This window comes from Sparus aurata, chromosome 9, assembly GCF_900880675.1.
Source record: "Sparus aurata chromosome 9, fSpaAur1.1, whole genome shotgun sequence".
Lineage (NCBI taxonomy): Eukaryota > Metazoa > Chordata > Actinopteri > Spariformes > Sparidae > Sparus > Sparus aurata.
The window spans coordinates 23,376,380-23,397,817 of NC_044195.1; the positions used below are offsets into that span (position 1 = coordinate 23,376,380).

The 21,438-nt window shown below is 41.7% G+C and overlaps 2 protein-coding genes across 4 annotated transcripts; one reads left to right on the forward strand and one right to left on the reverse strand.

The window, feature by feature from the left end:
• The first annotated feature begins 986 nt into the window (after positions 1 to 986).
• LOC115588168 (uncharacterized) lies at positions 987 to 2,936 on the forward strand. The gene is made up of 2 exons (XM_030428554.1): positions 987 to 1,662; positions 2,191 to 2,936. The coding sequence occupies exons 1-2, from the start codon at positions 987 to 989 to the stop codon at positions 2,289 to 2,291; spliced, it is 777 nt and encodes a 258-aa protein (XP_030284414.1). The 3' UTR covers positions 2,292 to 2,936.
• slc12a8 (solute carrier family 12 member 8) lies at positions 2,160 to 21,049 on the reverse strand. 3 transcript variants are annotated; one of them, XM_030427279.1, is made up of 14 exons: positions 20,873 to 21,049; positions 19,271 to 19,411; positions 19,010 to 19,156; positions 17,483 to 17,674; positions 17,179 to 17,410; positions 10,350 to 10,463; positions 10,006 to 10,093; positions 9,482 to 9,569; positions 8,346 to 8,492; positions 5,482 to 6,127; positions 5,265 to 5,362; positions 5,050 to 5,167; positions 3,881 to 3,941; positions 2,160 to 3,704 (listed from the first exon to the last, which is right to left on the reverse strand). In XM_030427279.1, the coding sequence occupies exons 2-14, from the start codon at positions 19,403 to 19,405 to the stop codon at positions 3,536 to 3,538; spliced, it is 2,235 nt and encodes a 744-aa protein (XP_030283139.1). In that variant the 5' UTR covers positions 19,406 to 19,411; positions 20,873 to 21,049; the 3' UTR covers positions 2,160 to 3,535. The 3 variants fall into 3 exon arrangements, with proteins under 3 accessions (XP_030283139.1, XP_030283137.1, XP_030283138.1); XM_030427277.1 differs by having other exon boundaries at positions 19,271 to 19,437; positions 20,873 to 21,046; XM_030427278.1 differs by lacking the exon at positions 20,873 to 21,049 and adding an exon at positions 20,136 to 20,160 and having other exon boundaries at positions 19,271 to 19,437.
• Between the last annotated feature and the right edge of the window lie 389 nt (positions 21,050 to 21,438).

The following is a 21,438-nucleotide window of genomic DNA, read 5'->3' on the forward strand; positions in this document are numbered from 1 at the left end:
CAATGTACTTCAGTTTTTTGGCAGAATGCTACAACTCTGCTTTGCTATGAAGCTCCAGAAATGTTTGGTGGATTACAAAACTTCATCTGACTTTTGAGGTGAGTAGAGAATGACTTAATTCTGAAATCTTGGGTGAATTTATTCTTTAAAGTACAGTCATACTTCTGTCTTGCTCAGTAGTACCGTGATAATGAGATGCTAGCTAACTCTTCATTACAAGGATGTAGCCATCGAGTCAAAAACATGGAAAAGTTGGAAAAAATAAGACATATAGGGTGTGCAGATAGTCGAGTGGTTAAGAGTGCATGCCACATACGCAGCGGACCCTAGTTTGAATCCTGGCCTGGCTCTCTCCCATTTCCTGTCTATCCACTGTCAAAAATAAAGGTGTTTGTGCCTTAGAAATATATAAAACTAATTTAATTTACAGAATTACGAGTAGCCCATATATAAATATTTAAACAATCATAAACACATGGAATGAAGTTTTCATTTATTTGCTAGCTATTGCAGGGAATGTATGCTAGCTAGTGTAACCTATCTTTTTGTTGTGGCAGCCCTCATTAGATTTGCCATGTATTCATCACACAGGAGGTGTAGTTTTATTGTGAAGGGGGGTGACCGGAAGTGTGGTTGTTGTTGCCGAGCGCGGAAATTGACAATTGAGGAAAAATAAAGGACGGCACTGTTGCCGCTGAAGACGGCCATTCGTGTCCTTTTATTATTTTATTATTCACTCAGTATAGGCGCCCTAAATCCTCGGTTACATTGGTGGCAGCGGTGGGATTTTCCCTACGTGGATAGCAAGCGTTAACGACCGCCGAAACAGTTCGCCGAAGTTTAGCTAAGTGGCTAGCTACCGCTAGCATCGTTAGCTTAGCTGTTCAAGTGTAATTAGCATAACGTGTATGCCGTGTCGTCAGACCTGCACTTCGCGGTTAGTCATTAGCTCGGGTCGAAGAAACAAAACGACTGAAGCTGCAAATATGTGGAAGTTTGACCAGGACCCACTGCGTGACAGAGAGCGACGCGGTGAGAGGCCATTAGCCAGCGGAGTGAGGATCGAACTCCCGCCGCCCTTCACCGGAGAAGACAAGCAAAGTTTCCCCTGCTGGGCCAGACAATACGAAGTGGCTGTGAGAGCACTCGTGGGAGGCACCAGCGATGACTATGACTTTGAACTGGTGAGAATTTTGCCAACACGGCTGACCAAGGCTGCTTTTCTCCTGTGGGACAGCCTGCCAGCGGCCGTTCAGGCTGACTATACTGCAGTTAAAGAGAAGCTGCTTGAGGCTTTTGGACAGAGACATTTTCTAGATTGTTTCAGAGCTAACCTCTCGGCTCGCCCCCGCGCTCCAGGGGAGAGCTTGGACGTTTATGCGGCGGACATAAGCCAGCTAGTGCAAGAAGCCTTCCCAGGTTATGGTGACATAGCCCAAAAAGAGGAGAAATTTCGGAGGTTCCTGGCGGGGCTCGACCCAACTCTGCGAGCTAAATGTCACGAGCAGGGGGCTACTGACTTGGAGGAGGCCCTGATCATCGCTGCCCGATGTGAAATGGCCAGAGAGACTCTGAAACTGGACTATGTCAAATTCCAAGCACACCACGCTTCCCCTGGGGGGAGTGCAACTGCCATGGTGCACTCCATTTCGGAGGGAGGAGGTGCGTACAAAGCTATAGAGAAACTTTCTGAGGACATGAGAGAAATGAGGGCTGCCACAACAAAAAGATAGGTTACACTAGCAAACTACAGGAATGTAGCATAACATCCCGGTTTAAGTATGTTGGTTTATAAAAACATACACAATCGACAGTGATATTAGGTAGTATGTATATGGAGTGTATTACTTGTACTTCAGTTGTTCCATATTACTATACATGCAAATATTGTAGGCGTACGTTTCACTGAACTAGTTGCTTATTTGATAACTTAATTTACAGATCAATATTAATAATACAAAATGTTAACAAAAAATACATTATAATGTGATATAATTGATTCCTTCCAGTAATTCAGGAAATACGCAAGCTACCAGGCAGATGAAGTATATAAAGTAGGCTTAAGTAAAATTAGCTCAACCTTTACCAACATCGACATTGAAGTGATGCACACATTAACACATCAATATGTATAATCCTAAATTAAACACTGTCCAGTCTTCAGTGGTTTGTCTCTTTAATGAATAACAGACCAACAGCTCCGCGACAGAGAACTAGCTGATGCCCAGACAGCTTTCTTCTTCATTTCGAGACCAGTTGATGAGGAAACAAGGTACCAGGATCGTTGCTGATCATCACATGCCTGTTGCAGCTCCGACAACACAAAGGTAAGAGGAAGTGGTTTTCACAGCCTCATTGCTGAGCTGCTACAAAAGTCACTCTTGAGATGCAATTCACCCAAAGAACACGACCTCGTGTCATACAGACTGATATTCAAACCACCCCTCCTTCTCACTCTGACAATTATCCTCGTACGTTAATATATCAATAAAATACGATTTTCTCAACAATGGATGCTGGCTATGACTTTTATCGGTGAATCATGTTCATGTACAAAACTTCAATGTTTGATTCATTAAAAAGTATATTTTGGTTTTGATTGAACTCACTTTAAAGATCCTGTTATTTTAACACGACATCTTATAATTTTGTTACTGATGTCTGACAACTGCCGCGTACAGCTTCACACCGATTGTTATCATATTTACAGAATGGTTAGATGGGTGTGCCATCAATAAAAGTAAATATTTTATTTAAAACAACATAACACCAACAATGTCAATCTTTCTTGGAGAAAACTTGCATTATATTTGTAAGACAATGTTCACTTTTGTTGTTTTTCTCTGAACAACTTTGTTTTATTAAATGCTTATTTTACCTGCTGATCTTGGTTTTATATTATCCTGTAAAACATTTGTAAAGAAGTGATGAACGCATTTTCTTCTGAGTCTTATTTTCACTAACCCTAACCCTTTCACTATGTTTTAAACCAGATTTGAGTAACAAATATGACAATTTTGTTATCATTGAAGGTCTGCATGAACACCTCAGCCACTCTGACGCGTGACTGACAAAGGAAAACTAAATGTTGGAAACATTTTTTCAATAAGCAAAGAAATGTATACATGTGAAAGTGAATTAATATAATTTAATTAAACATTTGTGCCACATGCACACAGGATATTCAAGCCACATGAGCACCACGGTGGCTGCACTTCCTGGAACTGACCCAGCAGTGCACACTTAACAGCAAAGTGTCTCACAGATACTGCGATACTTCAGTCGAAGTTAAAGGCATAAAGTGTACTGGGAAAAAAAAATCACCTATTTTCTTTTAATTCAGTTTATGGAAGAAAAACTCAGGTCCACACATATCCATCTTGTTCTTTCACACAAAAACACACTGAACATCTCTGTCAAATAATATGCGTGTGCAGAATGTGCCGTATAGGGCAACGAGAGGCAGAGTTTGAGGCAGAAAATGTGGTTTCTGGCTGACAGCTGTGACATGAAACGGAGGCCGTGTTTAAGTCAGTCAGTCGAGCGGCGGTTGCACCATCTCGTCGGCCCTGATGAAAGAGGACTGATGATGGCGGTGACGAGAGGCGAAGTCTGCGTTTTCCTCTGTCAGCTGCTTGGTTTTCAGCCCGACACCGGACAGAGAGGGCGTGACCACGATCTCATCCTGAAGAGATCCTTTTCTCCTGAAAGGTCAGCGAAACAAAAAGGCTTTCAGGTGAAACACACAAATGACAAAAAACTAATATTTACAGATAAGATTTGAGACATTTCTCTGATCAATGACATTTAAATCTCTTATTTTCTCTCATAAACTGATTCCTGATTGGTCATTTTGTGTTAGAACAGCAATAACAAATACCTGCAAATGCTATTTAGTGTTGATTTGAGCCACGTGAAGAAGCTGAATCGAGCTGCAATACCTGCAATAAATCAAACTGTTATTTGAAGAAATGATCTCTAGTGAGTTAATTTCAATAATAGCAGCAGAAAACAGCTAAAAAAAAAAAATCAATAATAATAAGTTTAATGTTATTATGGAGACTTTTTCTATTGTGTGAATAGCTGAGGTTAGTGCACAAGAAGTGTAATAACAGAGTGAGAAAAACACACAGCATCACATCAACCACCTGTGGGACAAGTGTGAAACACTTGTGCTCAGAATGTGTTCAGAAATGTCCTGAGTCAGGCGGCTGAAGCACGCTGTAATGTGGCGAGTTTAATGCACAGATGCTCCGTGTCCCATCCAGCTATTCTAGAAATCCTAAGCCACAACAGCTGCCAGACTGCCCAGCAAAAAGACCGCAAGTGAAACTCCCTGCAGCGCGCCTGAGTACACTATCAGGTCACCCAAACATTGAGCGTGGAGTGACCAAATCTAAAAATGTAAACTGCAAGTGGGGAGTTACACATTATTATTTAATTTCAAATGTGCTTCAGGTTTAACAGGTGTAAGTTGCCGACTACTCATACAGTTATAAAAAGGTTGCACGGGTTCATGGAATGACCTTGTGAGAGATAACCTTTTACTCCTTTCAGCAAACACTAGACCAAATCAGTAAGTATCAAAAATAGAGAATGTGTAGTGAAATATATAAAATGATCAGTATATCATTTATAAAAAGGAATGTCTATGAAGAGTATTTGGTAAAGAGTTGAACAGAAAATCAGAGCTAACTTACTTTGAAACCAAGTGGTGAACTAAATGGTGATCAACAATATACAGCTCATTAAAAGGCTGTGCAACTACAGAAGGGAACTTCAAAAAGATATTGTGTTAAAAAATATTACCTTGCCAAAAGTGACAGTCACCTGTATGAAGGCTTAAAGTATCTAAAGTATCTGAGCAGAGCATTTTTTGAATCATTAGATGATTATAATTACGATGTTTCAATGCACATATTTACCTAATCCATCTAGCGTCTGCTGAAAGGAGGAAAAGTCTTGTGCAGATGTGTGAATTAAGGTTACTACAGGACCTCACCATGAAGCTCAGTGTCTCTAAACAGGAAATGAGCAGATGGAAATCACCTTTAGGTAGTCCAGGACTTGTTCTTCCGATGTAGAGGAAGAGCAGCAAGGCAACGACTATGTTTGCTAAGGCATAAACCCACTGGATAACAAACATGATCAATAAGGAGGTGAGTGCCTGAAAGAACAACAAATCATGTGTTCACATTATTTGTTAAATAAGCTTAGAATTAGAGCAAAAACAAATCATTTATAGGAAAAAATGTGAAGCCTACCCCAATTAGAGCAATCCAGTGGTTGCAGAACTTCACGTAGAGTGAATGCTGAATGGGTTTGATTTCAAAGTTCGGATGCTCTGCTTTACTTTCAGCTCCTGAAAGATTTAATAAAAAGGATCACATTACTAAAAAAAAAAAGGTCCAACTAACCTCTAGGATCTCTACCCCTGTCTGGTCTTGTCATGTCTAGTGTTTGATGCCTAAAGCTGATCACCTGTGCTGTAACTATGAGGCTCAGCTGATGAATCCTGCTCATCATGCTGTGTTTTTGAATGATATTTGGCTTGTGTTTCTTCCCCGTCTCCACTCTGGACCTCAGCTCCCTCATGTTTTGGAGCTGAAGCCACATCCTCTTCTTTCTCTTCTGAGAACATGTTGCTGTTAAGGTCCAAACCAAAGCTGTCCATCAGCTTCTGTTTGGTGGTCACACTAGCCTTTCTGCCCTTACAGCTCAGCTCTTGCACGGAGGAGGTCTTTTCAGATCCTGGATCAGGATTTGACGTTGGGGGAAAGATCTGGTCCATGTCCTTGGTGAACTCCAGCAGAGTGCCTTTGCTCTGCAGGCTCTCGCCTCCACTTCCATAGTTAGGGAGGGGGGCCTCAATCAGAGGCCTAGAGCTCTGCCTCATCGACTGACGCTGGCTTCTTTTGGCCGGGATGAGGGATTCTTTCTTTTCTTTAGTCTGCAGCTGGAAGGTCATGGCCACACTGAAGTAGGAGTAGTCGATGAAGCTGTAGGTGAGCATGAAGTTGATGCTGACGATTGGCGCCAGCACATTGACCTGACCGATGAAAATGAAGGCCATGGTCAGCAGGCTGGTCAGACAGATGGCTGCTACCGGAGTCCTGTTTGGTCCTTTCTGTTACAGAGGGAGAGAGTGTCACAATACAGAAAGTGACACGTGAAAGTCTACACTTGACATTTTCTATTAAAAGGATTTAAGGGCTCTGTGGAGCCTCTGTGTTGTGCTGGAAGCTGGCCGTTTTATGTAGTTTGTCGGCAGACTCCATTTCAGGAGGAGCTGAGAGAGGCACTGAGACAAGTCCTCTGCAAATAAATCCACAGTTCAGCAGCATTAAACAACTTAAAAAAAATTGCTTGTATAGGGAACAGAGAGAGACGGGAAGGTTTCATTTTTCACATCACGTTTCAAACTGCTCATGTATGGCCAATAAAAGTCAGTCAGTCGGTTAAAAGGCTCATCTAATACAAAGGAAGGGACTCTTCAGCACCAATATATGGACACTAGTTTAAAAGTTGTTACATTTAATCAACGGATCAACTACACACCTCTTTGCTACCCGCAACCTTTTTTATTTATTGTGGCAAATGTGGTAAAGTGATGGGGTAATATGACTTATAGGAAGTTTAACTTCAAATCCTTCCTGAAGTAAATCTGAAACTTAAGATCGCTACATGTAGATGAAACACCATCTGTTCCAGGAGGACAAAACCATCGTCCCCCACAATAATCCCTCTCTGAAAACGGTTAAATTGTTTTAACATGTGGTTTGTCAGCCAGCTTGCTTTCACTTCCCAGGTCCTATAACACAGTTTAAGAAGCACTGCTGTGTGCCTGGCGGGCCTCCAGAGCACACAGTACAGGGAGCAGGGCCCTGCCCGTCGGCCCCTTCCTGCGTTTGTTCTCAAGCTTTGATTTGGACCAAGATGTCTAGGGCCTCATTCCAGCCCGCTGAGAGAGGTCAGACACACTGCTGCCATCCAGGGAAGTCTGAGGAAAGTGGAGGTGGTCGGGGTCAGGATGTCGACATGACTGTGTGTGTGTGTGTGTGTGTGTGTGTGGCAGCAGTGAGCTGTAGGTCTTTGCTGCAATGCTGTCAGTCCAGTCACTTCTATGGAGTGGAGACTGCAGTCTATAGTTAGGCAGTCCTGTCAGACTGTTTCCTGTTCAGTCCACCCACCACACCCCCTTATACATCCAGGCAACACACGCTTATTAGGTTACAAATTGCCCATTACTGCAGGTCATCAGATACAATATTACTATTATAAACTCTGCACGACTCATGTTAGTACAATTTGGAGTTGGTTCCAGTTTCGGGAGAATTTGCGAGTTTCAAAGTCAGTCAATAAATAAATTCACAGATGTCCTTTTAATGTCAGTCCAGAGTGAAGTTACACAGCTTTTACACCTCATTAGCTCTGGTTCTTGAACCGGTTCTGTTTAAGATCTTTGCCCGATTTACTTTCTAACTAGCAAACTAACACACAGTTTCCCGGTTTTGATGTGAACATTTGTAGTCAAGTATGCGCCATCACAAGGGCTTCGCACAACAACTGTAGAATAACACACACCCACTTTTGGTTTGTAGTTAACGTCAAGGAAAACCTGATTTTTTTAGTTCCAGCTGGAAACAACTCTTTGGGGCATTGCGACCAAAAATTAAAGAGATTCTGCACCCAAACGGTTCAGAATGAGGTACCATGTTGGTGGGAAAGGGGTATTAGTGATTAGTGGTTATTCTATTTTAGCTAATTTCATGGATGTTTGTGTCGTCAATGAGTAGGTCGTCATGTCTTAGCTTAGCATTAACCTTTTCTCGATGACTTTCTCAACACTAGTATCGGCTGAGGTGAGTTCAACATCTGCACATATCTTTAATCACTCCAATGATGGGAACAGAGTTGTGATTACAAGTTTGGGTTGGGAAGATTCTCGGAAATTGCACTGCATCATTCTTTTGGAGTGGTTTGTTTTAGAGGTTTTACAGCATGCTGCTCTAACCATTGACTTCATGAAATGAGCCAAGTTGGCAAATCTCACTGGCCAGATGATGAATGCAGAGAAGAAGGCATCTATGAGTTTATCTAATAATGATAAGCGGTGTCAATAGGTCAAAAAGCTTCAAATAAAATGAGGTGTTCACCAGGTTCAATCATAAATCGTCTAAGACAGCATTTCTTTCATTGAGTTAGGAGAAAATAATCATCCTCCATGTTAGTGGACTCACTGGTGCACAAACACACACCCTCATTAAGTAATCTGTGTTTACGTCATGGTGATTCCAGCTTATACTTGTCATTTCATGGCCCCATCCATCCAGTTATCCACCCACCCCTCTTCCCAGGAAGGCCAGAGCGGGGATGACCCTCTCCTGGGCGATGCACTGCAGGATCCTGGGTGCTCCGTACAAGCCACCCATGCAGGAAGCCAGAGAGGAGATGTAGAGGCCCAGCAGAAAGAGGAAACCCACCAAGGAGACCTGGAGGAAGAAGGAAAACAAACAGAGGGTGGAAGAGGATGGGGTGGGGTTCAGAGCTCACAACAGCTACACCCAGTTGAGTTCCGCTGCAGCCAGCCCCTTATGAAAACAATGAGAACTGATGGAGAAGTCAAGGATTTTGAGTCAGTGATTAGCTTAAACATAATCTATTTTTAATATGAGAGTGAGTTGTAGTTTTGCAATTTTACTACAACGCTTGTACACATTTCAGCCTCCTGGTGATCCAGAGACAACTAGCCTAGGTAACCTTGTTTTGAGGTCGGGGTTCTTGCTGCTGTCCTTAGAAGCACCAACTACTGAGAGATCTGTCCATTTATTCTCAAACAATCCCTGATTTATCCAGTTTGGTTCCTTGACTAAATGGACTCAATTTTTTTTTTAAAAAAGGCATATATTTAGATTTTTTGACAGTAGAAAGCCTAACTGGGACAGTTTTGGTGCATTTTGTTTTGTTTTTCTGTCGAGTCTGAATGAAGCGTGTGTTATAAAGATTTGCGAGGTAAAATTGCTGGTTTTGTCGATGGGTCATGAGTTTGGTGGCTTTGAATACACCAAAATAACGTCCGTTTCTGGTAAAACAATTAACTCTTTACCAAAAAGATTCCCAAACTTGTTGCATCCATGAGTCATTTAGACTAGGCTCAGGCTTAAAAATACTGGAATTGCCCTTTAAGTGGACTGTTTCCCTCCGACGTGGGACACACTTGACCTCTACCTTGTGGTGCTCGAGACCCAAAGTGTGGGTACTGGGAAGAACCAAGTAATTTAGATAGACTTGAACCTGATTAGAGTGTAAATGATCTGCATTTCTACTTGAATGGGTTGTACATGCCGTCAGAACCAACACCAGCCCTAACCACACCACATCAACAAAGTGAGCCATGGTGGGAAATCCCCTCACCTCTCCCCTTCTGTTTAGAGGGCCTCTCTGAAGTGAGCGGGGTGGAAACAAAGAGACAGGAGTTTACCTTTTCTGCTATCAAGAAGTCATAACGCAGAGCTTCTCTGGTGCAGATGGCCCCGAGGAGGAAGACAAAGACCAGATACAGGAACCACCTGTGGGTCACCAACAGTACACCAACACACGGACGTATCAACAACGGCCGCTTTCTCACTATTAATAGGAGAATTGTGTCATGGAAGCTCCGTAGTCACACAGCACCATGAGGGTGGGAGAGGTTGTCCCTTTGAAGAGATCTGAGGGCACCGCAGGAGTCAAATGAAAACATTTGGAAAGTACCCATCTAGATGATTCAGACGTCGAGGGACAGACTCCTGAAAACTGCGCTTGTCACATCACGTAGTTAAATAGATGCAGAAATTTGTATGATCGTATTTTAATTTCTCACATGTGGCCACTTCAGACCTCACTTTTACTGGAGCTGTAGTTTTGTGTACTTGTCTCCACGCGGTGTTTCTCATCTGACAATATTGGTGTGTGTGTGTGTGTGTGTGTGTGTGTGTGTGTGTGTGTGTCGAGGTGTCGTCATACGAGGTGAAGACAGCTGCCAGCGTTCCCACTGGGATGTTGTGTTCAGGCCGCTGAAGGTCTGAGCTCATGTTGAAGCCTGCCATAACCCCTACACACATGCACACGCACACACATGCACATGCACAGACACACACACACACACACACACACCACAAAAACAGAGACCACAAAAATGTACATAACACACTGCACAACGCAAAATGTATTTTTACACGGCATATGTAGCTGCACGAGATAACAGGGAGGCTGGAGTCTTGACAGTCCATCTAAAAGGGCGTATAAATGATTTTAATACATACAACACACAACATCAGACACAAAATAGAAGACGAGAGCCGTCTCACCTGTAGCAGCAGGGAAGAAGACCCCAAACACTGTGAAGAAGTTTTCTCCTGCGCTGTAATCTGGCATTATGTTACTGCTGAGCAGCCCGGGTGAATAACCAATGAATCCGTGCTCTGAAACAGGAGACGACAACATACAGATCGTGTCAACATCGTGTCTGATCCAGGATCACAAGAGTAAACAGTGACAATTAACTGTGGCAAAGCAAATTCACGTCAATGACATAATTGCGATTATTTAGAGAAATTCAAATAACATGCTAGCATCAAATCTTATTTCTTCTAATCTAAATCTTTTTTACTTTATGTTTTTTCTCTTATCTAGCAAATAAATTACCCTCAGAATACGCCTGTAAAAGAAAACCAGAAAAACTCATAAACAAGAGACAGAGTATCAATATTTCATTTTTCTAATATCATGGTTATCAGGAATATCATGATATAGCGACACCCCTAATAGAAAACCTTCATTTAGCAGCTGTTCTGGAGTTTGTGGTTATATCATGATCTCCATCTGCAGATGGGTGTTTGCCAACAACTCTCTACATTTTCAAGTTCTTGTACACTTTAGACCGAGCCAAGTGACTCCTCAATTGGGGTTTTGATATATTTAATTCAAATATTTTGTGTCATGTGTGGTGCAGTATTCATAAAAGTATTCATGAAAAATTGCAAATTAAATTATTTTATGAGTCTGAGTCAGGTGACGTCACAGAAGACCTGATCCATTTTGCCAATGAAGTCAGTGTCACTGACCTGAACTTGGAGATAAATTTGATAAATTGTTTCCTGTCACATCCACAATACTGCTGATATAAGATTGACTTGACCATTCCAATTACCATTTCCCCGATGGCTATAGTGAAGAGCTGCAACAGTTGACCAATTAATTGAATAGCTGCTAATCCTTAAATTAGCTATTTTGACGATCAATTTATCAGTTTGAATAATTTCTTTGGAAAAACAAGGGGAACATTTTCTGATTCGAGCTTCTTAGATGTGAATATTTTCTGTTTTCTGTTTTTTTCCCCTCCTCTATGATATCAAACTGGATATCTTTGGTTGTGGACAAAACAAGACATTCCATGACATCATCTTGGACTTTGGTGAACACTGATCGGAACATTTTGACAGTTTGACATTTTATAGACCAAACAATTAATGGCTCGATTGAGAATTTGCAGCTCTACTGTATTGCTTTCTGCAGCTGATTTAATAGTTTTACCGCAACTGGTGTAAAGTGATCATTATCATTGCTTCTTAGCTTTAAGTGACCATCGCTGGTATGAGATGATTATTGGTGAGTTTTTTGCACTGCGCTTTATGGAGAAGTTGAGACCAACTGGTAATGTAAACACGTCACATCTGCACTAGGGTATTTTCCAAGGAGAGACCAAGAGTAGCAGACACCAGATGTTTAAAATAAAATATAACATGTTTTGCATTTTATCAGATAAGGTTCTTACTTTCTTACAAAAAAATTGTAATAAAAGCTAAGGATGCTGGTGACCAAAAGAACACTCCTACATTTTCATATTCCTCCAACTCAAAAACACAAAAACAAGGAGAATTTAATTTAAGAATTTCTCACTACTTTTCCTTCTAAAATTTGCCAAACAGCATCACCTAAACTCATGTCTGCAATGCAAGACTATTTTATTTAAAAAAAATTGATAGTAGGCAACAGCAATATGCAGTTTAAAGATGGGACAGGTCAGCTCAGTCTTCGTCTCTTTGTTGACTGTGCAGGGGGAGAGACTGTTCTGCATTGGTGGGGGCCATATAACAATCTGAAGCGCCCCGCCTATGTTACAACACCGGACATTTCCCCCTTGGTTATCTTGCGATGGGAAAGAATGTGTTCTCTCAGATTAATGACATGTTTATCCAAAAGGAAGTCGCCACCCTTTTCAGAAGCTCAGCAGCTTCCAAGTTTGAGTAGAGAAGAATGAGAGTGAGCGAGAGAGGGAGACAGAGAGTGAGCAATGAGAGAGAGAGAGAGAGAGGGAGACAGAGTGAGAGACGAGAGAGAGAGGGTGAGAATGCTCTTTTTTGCTCTTGTTCGAGGAAAAAAAAAAAAAAAAAAAACCCAAACCATAAGGTCTTAATACACTAGTTATCCAAGTGCACATGTTCTCCAGGGTAGGAATTTAACAAGGCTGTGAAAGCTGACATCAAACGGGGAATGAGGAACCCAAACTCTTGTTCAATCTGTGACCCGGTGAGCTCGCCCTCTGTCCAAACAATCGGAATCCAACAGATCCAGGGCAGTCAGTGTCCATGTCTGCACCGAGGGCCCCCCACCCATGTTACAACATCACATGCCGACATCCATCCATGCCTGACTCCACTCAGCTGAGGGCGTTCACGTATTTATGGAGGTACAACAATTTCTATAAACACAGATTAGTCGTTGGAGATTTTTCTGGCGGAACTCGCTCACCTCCATCATACCGGGCGAAAACTGCAGACTATAGCTGGCAGCCTCGTTATATTTTGCAAAAACATTTTCTGTATTTCACTTAGTTTGTGGTTATTTAGTACGCACAATGTGAGATGAGCTGCCGGCATGGTTGTAAACAAATCAACCTGTGACACGATGGAGGTTTCCTTCAAAATGCAGCCATTTCTTCTATATTTTGGAGGCATTAGATTTAAAAGGGATGCACCATCATCATCATCATCATCATCACCACCACCACTCTGCTTTCTGGGCCCACAGAGCAAACAGATTTCCAGACAAAGCTGTGGTGAAAACAATCATATTTCACTGTGTATATTGTCTGAACAGCAAGTGTGTATAAGCAGAATGGGGCTCAGCATTCCTCTGATGCAGAGTGGAATGTGTACTCAGATTACATTAGCGTCTGAGGCCTCTCCCTCCGTCTGGCTGACCTCTTACCCTCCCCACCATAACCAGTATAAAAAGCGCTGTGCATGGAGAGCAGAGGTGGGGCAGGTCCCACTGGGATGATGGAAGGCTATATATTATAATGTGGATCACAGGGAGAGATGATGCAGCAGTCTCTAGAGGAGCAGCAGGCCTCAGATCTCACTTCCGGCCTCCTCTCTTTGTCATTTTCCAAAAATGTGGGTGAGTCTGGTTAACACCCTAAACCCTTAGACCCAAGGAGCACATTATGACTTCCTGTTCTGTGGGGAATAAAAAGTAAAGAGACTGGGACTGGGTGAGGCGTGTCAGACTGTATTTCATCTGTGCACCACAGTCAGAAGGTCTGAGTTGTTTGTCTGCAGAGACAATACGTCGGCAGTGTTACAGCGCAAACTTTATAATTTTCTATACTTCAACAGCACAATTGGGAGATTAACTGTCCTCCCATCATGATAAAGCACTATCCTGGGCTGTGTCGTATGCAGTTTTTGAATTCCACTGTAGTCAAAGCACAGTATTATTGTGGCCGGGAAAATGTCTTTGAGAATAAGAAACTCAGGCCAGTCTACAGGCAAGTCAAGTTATTGAAAATGTTAAACACAGAGAAATCTGTAATTTAACTTAAGATCAGCATTCAAATGTCTAGAAATGACTCGCCTTTGTTGCAGCTTTTGTTGAGTTACTTATCGAAAATGTTAAACACAGAGAAATCTGTAATTTAACTCAAGATATTGGCGCTTTTCATTTTGTCACCTGTCGCTAGAACTTAGAGGGAAACGTCAGGTGATTTCGTCAAAGAGCAAGGAAGGAAGTTGGTGAACGCGGCTAAACGTAATGCGATTTTCATCGCCAATGGTCGTTGTTCAATTGCAGCCATATTTACATGCACAATATCCCGTCATTCCGATTAAAATCATCACGACTGAAGATTACAGGTCAATTGTTTAATTATTCAATTGGAACAGCTGTGTGACATGCGCAGAAGTGATGTTACGTCATCCATTCCAGCTCTCTGTCCTGAAGATGGATATCTGTCTTTGTCTCGAGAACACGTATTAAAAACAAACTCTCTGCAGTAGAGCAGTTCACTGCAGAGGCCGCCATGGCTGGTGAATGGGAGAAACGTACGCCACTGCGCATTTACGTGGTGGGGATGCACAGAAAGAATGCAGCTGGAGAATATTCAAGTTATAGGAAAAGGTGCAACCCTTTGAAATGTTGTGTGGTTTGGGTTTACTAGGGTTATGAATAACATGGGACAATAAAGGCAGATGCAAAAATCTAAAAAGGTTTACATTTCTAGCTGTTTGTGCTCTTTAAAGTACAATACAAAATGTGACCAAAAAGGAAAAATATTCGCACAGCTTCCTCTTACTCTTCATCTGACCAACCCCGACACTTAAAAAGGTGCACATTGTAGTTTCGGAAAAGAAATGCAAAACAAACAAACCATAACTGAATAAAGAATCTGTCCTCAAAGGAGAATAACATCCCCAGAGCACTGTTTGAAGCCACACGGGCGGTACTGCAAATATAAACAAAGTAACACAATATGAAATTGTGTTGTCCTCTGAAAACAGTTTGTTTATTCAGTCATGAAAATCAAATAATAAAGAATTTTCTCTTCTGATTAAAACTGCTTTTCCCAAAACAACATTGTGCAGCTTTAAAGATATTCTGCCAACAATTATATAAACCGGAGAAAAGCAGCAAATCCTCAAGTTTCAGAAGCCAGAGACACAAAAAGTTGTTCACATTTTTGCTTGAAAAACACATGAAAAAGAAAGATATGCACACCAGAAAGCTCCAGTTTAAAAGAAATTCCTCCGAGAAGCATGTCTGAGGAAGAGTCGCAAGTCTTGCTCTCGAAATATCACACAGGAGGAAAAAATACAGTCATTCAAATGGAGGTTTTTGCTGTGCATCTCTCTCATTTTCAATTCTGCCACGTATTTTGCAATCTAGCACCCATTCCACTGGGCATCGAGATGTGCAAGTCTTCTTTATTATCCATTATATAAAAATACATCAAACCTTTTATGGATTTATTATTATAATTGACTAAAAGTTTAATTGACCATTAAGACAGCTTTAAATTTGACAATTTCAGATCCTTTTTTTTTTAATTAAAGGCCGAAATCTGCCCAGCGCTCTGACAACAAGCCAATATATCATCACAGTCCATCACGGGCCTGAACAGTCACACCGGGGCCATGGCAGAAACCCACGGCGGCGTCAGCTTCACCAAGTGTACAAAGAGGGGACATGTTATCTAACCGTGAACACTTGATTTTGGCAGTAGCTCCTTTTCCTTCAGGATGTGCCTCAGCCTTCAGTGAGCGCACACTAATCTGGGCTGTTTCAAACGAGCGAGTGGACCTGCTGGTCCCCTGCCAACCATGAGGTCACCACAACACACAAAGCGGCTCTTAATTGGAAAAACCTGGAGAATCCATTACGGCTTTTGACTCAGAACAGGCCTTCTGTAGGAGCTTAATCTTGGAAAAACTGCTCCTGTCTGGACAGGTAGATTCAGTTTCTCTGGATCTTAAAAAAAAAAAAAAATGAAGCTATAAAGCTTTTAAAAAAAAATAAATAAATAGGACAATTTACTTTCTGACTGTCTGTATAGGTGTGTGTTTTTAAATGTCTTTATAAAAAAGGTCCAGTGAGTATAATGTCTGTTCACATGAAGACTGGCTTGATTTCTGGACTTTTTCTCTTCCCACTGGACAGGACGTTGATAATCAGTGAGAACAGGAAATGTGGGGAAGGACTTCCTGAAGGGCTGCAAAAGAATACAACCTTCTCAAAAAGGCAACATTTCCTCACCACAAAAGAAAAAAAAAAAAGAAAGAAAAAAACTCAGTCAAAAACAGTAAACACAAGGCCAGTCTCAGACGAGAAGAGAACAGCACTATACAGAAGTTTCTGACAAAACCGAACACTCGCCGAGCGCAGAGAAAACATGACGTGACAACAATAAGTCAAACATGTATCAGAAAGGTTGTTAAACTGCCAGCAGCCTCATGAAGAGTTGAACTGCAGAGACTGAAAATAATATGTGATACTACAGCTACACCTACTGGCCTGAACAGACACTCATCTTTCTATCCACTTCAAACTTTTCTGTCATCTTTGGAAATTAAACTTCATTTCACACCCCACTCCCAGAGACGTTACTTCACTGCAATTTTTAACAACCAGCAGAAAAACTGTGGAGAATACTAGACTCACTAGGCTTCATCTCAGCCTTGCGAGCATCAGAGCCCTTGTTTCTTTATTTTCCTGTGAGCCGTCGAGTCACATTCCCTTTTCTGCAGAAGACATGTTGGCTTGTCAGAACAGGAAAAGCAGAGGAGGAGGAACAGCTGACGTTAATGAGGGCTGGTCTCCGCAATTACAGTAACTTGTTCATTTGTTTTCGACAAATCAAAATCCTGTCCGTCTTTTCTTATGTGAACCAGTTGATGTTTGTCACTTCTTTGCTGTAAAACGTTTTGAGCTGCATTTCTTGTATACAAATTGCATACAAAAACAAGTTTTTAATAATACTGCTACCCATCTCGTCAAAATTTTCCTCCGTCCTAAAGGCCCTGACAATGGTGGCTCTAGTCTTTAGGCGTGGCGTGTTGTGTCCTGCACCACTGGCACTGGACAGTCCATGTAGGAGGCTTTATGGCCAGAATGCAGAATCGGCAGTGGCTCGTCTGTGAGACGAATCGCTCCGCTTGGCTGTTCAGGTAAGCCAAACAATACACAAAAAGAGAAATGGAGAAAGAAAGGGAAAAACCCTTGAGGCTGTCCCTGTAGTATCCATGATTCCACCCATTTATTTTTTCTCCTCCACCTCTCCGCCTGCAACATTTTCAACTATTTTTAATCAGGCACATTTGCTTATCCTTTTATGTTTACATTCATGACAACCAGCCCTACCTGGGTCGAGGTGCGTGAAGGTGCCGATGACAAAGTCCAGCGTGGAGATGGCCAGCACGGCCAGCAGTATCAGCTGGAGTCGGACGATCCACTTGACACCCGCCAGGTTGATCCCGAGCAGCGCCAGCAGCACCGCCGCCGACATGCTGCGCACCGCCCACTGGCTCTGCATTCCCAGCACCTCCGCCACCGACTCAGAGAAACCTGTGATGTACATGGCTCCGGCTACACACTGCGAGGTGAGAGACAGCATGAGAGCGGAGACAACACAGGAAAATGTAAAAGGTCCAGACTTTCTCCTCACCTGTCCGAACACATAAAGGAGGCCCACGGTGCCCCCGACCCTGCCCCCCAGGACGGTGGAGATCATGGAGTAGATTCCTCCACCCCCAACGCCGCAGTGCTCACACACTCCGATCCCCGACATCACCGTCACCAAGGCGACCAGCACGACCAAGGAGACCAGCAGCATCCCGAGCAGCACGCCCGTGTTCCCCTGGACAATGTTGGGGACAAAATGACATCTGTAGGACACACATCTGCTCACTTTTTCTCCAGTTTTCTTTCCTTTGTTTGTCTCAGTGTCTGTATCAACAACGTAATCCACATCTTGAAGAAACACTTTGAGTTTTACCTCATACACTTCTGTTGAAAAAAAGGTAAAACAGACATTATCACTTTTCCACAATGAGTAATAGAACATGTCTCACTGTGGAGAGGAAACCCCGTCTTCCACATGACAAACTATGTTTTAGCTGTCAAGTTAAACCCAAACAGATGCAGTAATTAAGATCACAGGGCCTTTGTAGCGGTGTCCTGTGAAGACACATGCACATTAACTTGTTTGGGATCATCTGACAGGATTACTCGTGCTAAAAATAAAAAAAACTCAGAAACTGAAACGTGTGAGGCGAACACATTAATAGCTAAACATGAGGCCACATATCGTAAAGTGTAGAAAAGGGAGAATAAACATGCAATCTTTTCTAGTTCTCTTTTCCAGTCCTATAAACAACCATACATTGATGGTTAGGAAGCCCCAGTCTGCAAATGGTGCGCGCTGCCTCCTCACTTCCACTTCATAACTTCGCAAGTCTGAACTGTTCTCTTTGTTATGTAGACCATGTCGGCTCAGCTACTGTTCGTGGTCTGCACCACAGTGACGACCTGAGATAAGAGTCCCACAGACTGAGAGAGTGCTGACTTGGTGAGTAAGTGGGTGAGGGTCTTTGCTTTTTGAACTGAAATTAACATCAGATTAATTGACAATAAAAATAATCATTAGTGAAGCCCTATGCAAAAAAGAATTAAACATTTAATATCATAAATAATACTCTATGATTTATTTCAGATATGAAGACTCGAATGACGTGTGTGTGTCTATATTGTATTTTCTAGTTTAGTTTTTTCTTTGTCTGGCTCTCAGTGTTTCTCTCTTTAAAATGGGGAGGGACTATTTTATGAATGAGAGATAAAAGGAAAGCTTTCTATACATCAACAAATTCAGTTATTTTTCATACTTTTTGAACAGATTAGATAAAAGATTAAGGCAGCCTGGTTATTGCAGGTAACACTGAAGTTCCTGAACGTGGAAAAAGTGACTTGGGATTAACTTGAGACTTGGAAGAATTCACTTGAGGCAAATGTCTGTTATTTTGTGTCTTCACTAAGCAGATTTATCAATATTCCTTCTAATACACATACAAATACAGTAAGAGTGCAGTTATACTGACTGAATATTGCTGCGCAAATGTCCAAAGTACACACTGTAAATAAAACCACAGTTTATAGAACTGAGGTAAAGAGAGGAAAACAGTGTTTGTACACTCACCACCAGGTAGCCGGTTCGCAGGAACAGCACAACACCAAAGATGTTGATCATGCAGGTGGTGAACACTCCATCCCAGGTGCCGAAGAGCACCGGCTCCCACACAAACAGTTTGATCCTCCACCACGGCTGGCTGGACTGCTGGAAGCCCTGATCAAAGATGTCAGAAGCCATTATCATGTTCATGTTGAGACATCAGAGACATTACTGTAAATATGGTGATAATGGATTAGATGAAAATAGAATTCAAAGCAAACTCCCTACCTGTGCATCTTCATGAAACAGATCGTGGACGTGTGTGTTTGTGCTGGTGTCAGGGACTCTGTCCTTCAGCAGTCCTGCAACGTCTCCCTCCTGGTCACAGGTGTGCACAGTCCAACCTATTGGCAGGGTGTCCATGGCAACCTGCAGGTGTGATCAGTTCACTTTTTCTACAAGTTAATCATAGACAACATGAGAGAAAAAAAAAAAAATCAGCACGGTTTTGATTGCATCAATAAGTGACCACATTAGTTTGTTCTGTGGAGGAAGGTAAACAGCAACAGGTGGAGCGTGAGGACACCCGGATACAGCAGGGTGTGTGTACATCTGATAATCTGTCACGAGCCGGATTAACATTTAACTAACACACAGTTTAAACAATAAGTCAGTCTAGACATGCCGAGGTGTACAGTCATACAACAGCTGGCGTTGTTAGCGACAAAGGCCGTTAACAGATTTAACAGCACTTTAAACGTAAATTAACATTTTAAACGAAGTCCTTTAAAAAAAATTGTAAACTCTGTCTAACTTTTATCAACATTTAGGCTATCGTATGTTGTCCTAGTGTCAACCTAGTGTCCTCCTCACTGACAAAAAACCGCACCAGCACCTCAAAAATCTCGCTACTGAGGTTCTCGGCGCACCGTCGACGCCAGATCCAATTTACAAACTTGACAATTTTAATACCTCTAGTGGCAAAAGTAGAATAAACTCATAAGAATTTCGCCGAATGACTCGGATTCACTCTTAAATTCGGTAGTTCACAATACGGCCATTTTACAACGGTCCTGTTTCTCAATTCACGAGGCAAATACTTAAAATTAAATTTTTTTTCAATGGTGTTTGGCGTGGCGTCAGCTAGGCCTACCTCTCACAGACTCAAGGCTGTAAAGAGCGCGTCGACGCCAAACCTAAACTCGTCAATTTAATGATTTCTGGTGGAAAACGTAAAATATACCTCAGTAAACGTGTCTACATTACTTGGATTCACTCTTAAATCAGGAAATAAGCAATGCGGCCACTTTATTACATACAATTGTATTGAAATGATTTGTTACTTTCCAAACTGATTTGCCACAGAAACGTTTGTGGCCGGAGAGGTAGCAAAAAAAAAAAAGTGTGCAATTTTATATGTTTAACTAAATAAGTTGAATTTCTTGGTGGGGTAACTTTTAAAAAGCTGTTTTTAGATTAAAAAAAAAAGACAAATAATTAAAATGATAGATTTTTTAATGGTGTTTGGCGTGTCGTTAGTAACATACCTATCAGAGTAAGGCTGTCAATAGTGAGCGTCGACGCCAAACCTAATTAACAAACTTGTCAATTTTATGATTTGTATTGACAAAAGTAAAATAAACTTCAATAAACTCACATAAATTACTCAAATTCACTCTTAAATTAGATAATAACCAATACGGCCGCGTTATTTCATACCGTTTTGTTGACATCAATATATTTAGTTAGCTGAACAAAACAATGCGTGATTTTAAATGTTTAACAAAAGAAGTTTGATTCAAACAAAAGTGTCATTTCTAATCTTACAAGGCAAATACTTAAAATGACAGATATTTGAATGGTGTTTGGCGTGTCGTCAGCGAAACCTACCTTTCGCAGAGTCCCATATCAATCCATGCTGAGGAATAACCAGGTATCAAAATGACAGAGGAGCTCATTGTTCCATGGAGCCTCTCTGTGATGCATCCAGTCAGTGTGAACAGGACTCTCAGCTCCGCCTGCTGCTAACAAGGTGTTCAGTGGAAACGTCAACAGGTAATTTAAGGTGGATTTGTGCTCACTGGTTACCTTCAAGGGTGTGTTGCTGCTTTGCACAAGGATCATGTGTTGGTTTTGGCAAGTCCTGCTGTAGGCAAGGTTGACTAATGATTAAAGCTGGGGAATGCTGGCATCACTCTACATCCTTATCTTTTTTATTTGTGGAATTTTTTTCCTGAAACCATTCGGACTTTTGAGAAAAGAGATTATATTTTGGGAATGCCTCTGACTATTTCTGACTGTCTGCAGTCATGTTTTACCCATGACTACACAGAGTGGCTGAAAAAGAAAGTGTATTCTCTCTAAGTGCACAAGCTGAATTTATAAATTTATCAGATCGTCATTAAATTAATTGACATAATTTTTCAGTTGATAAAACCAACCATTCGCTGACTGCT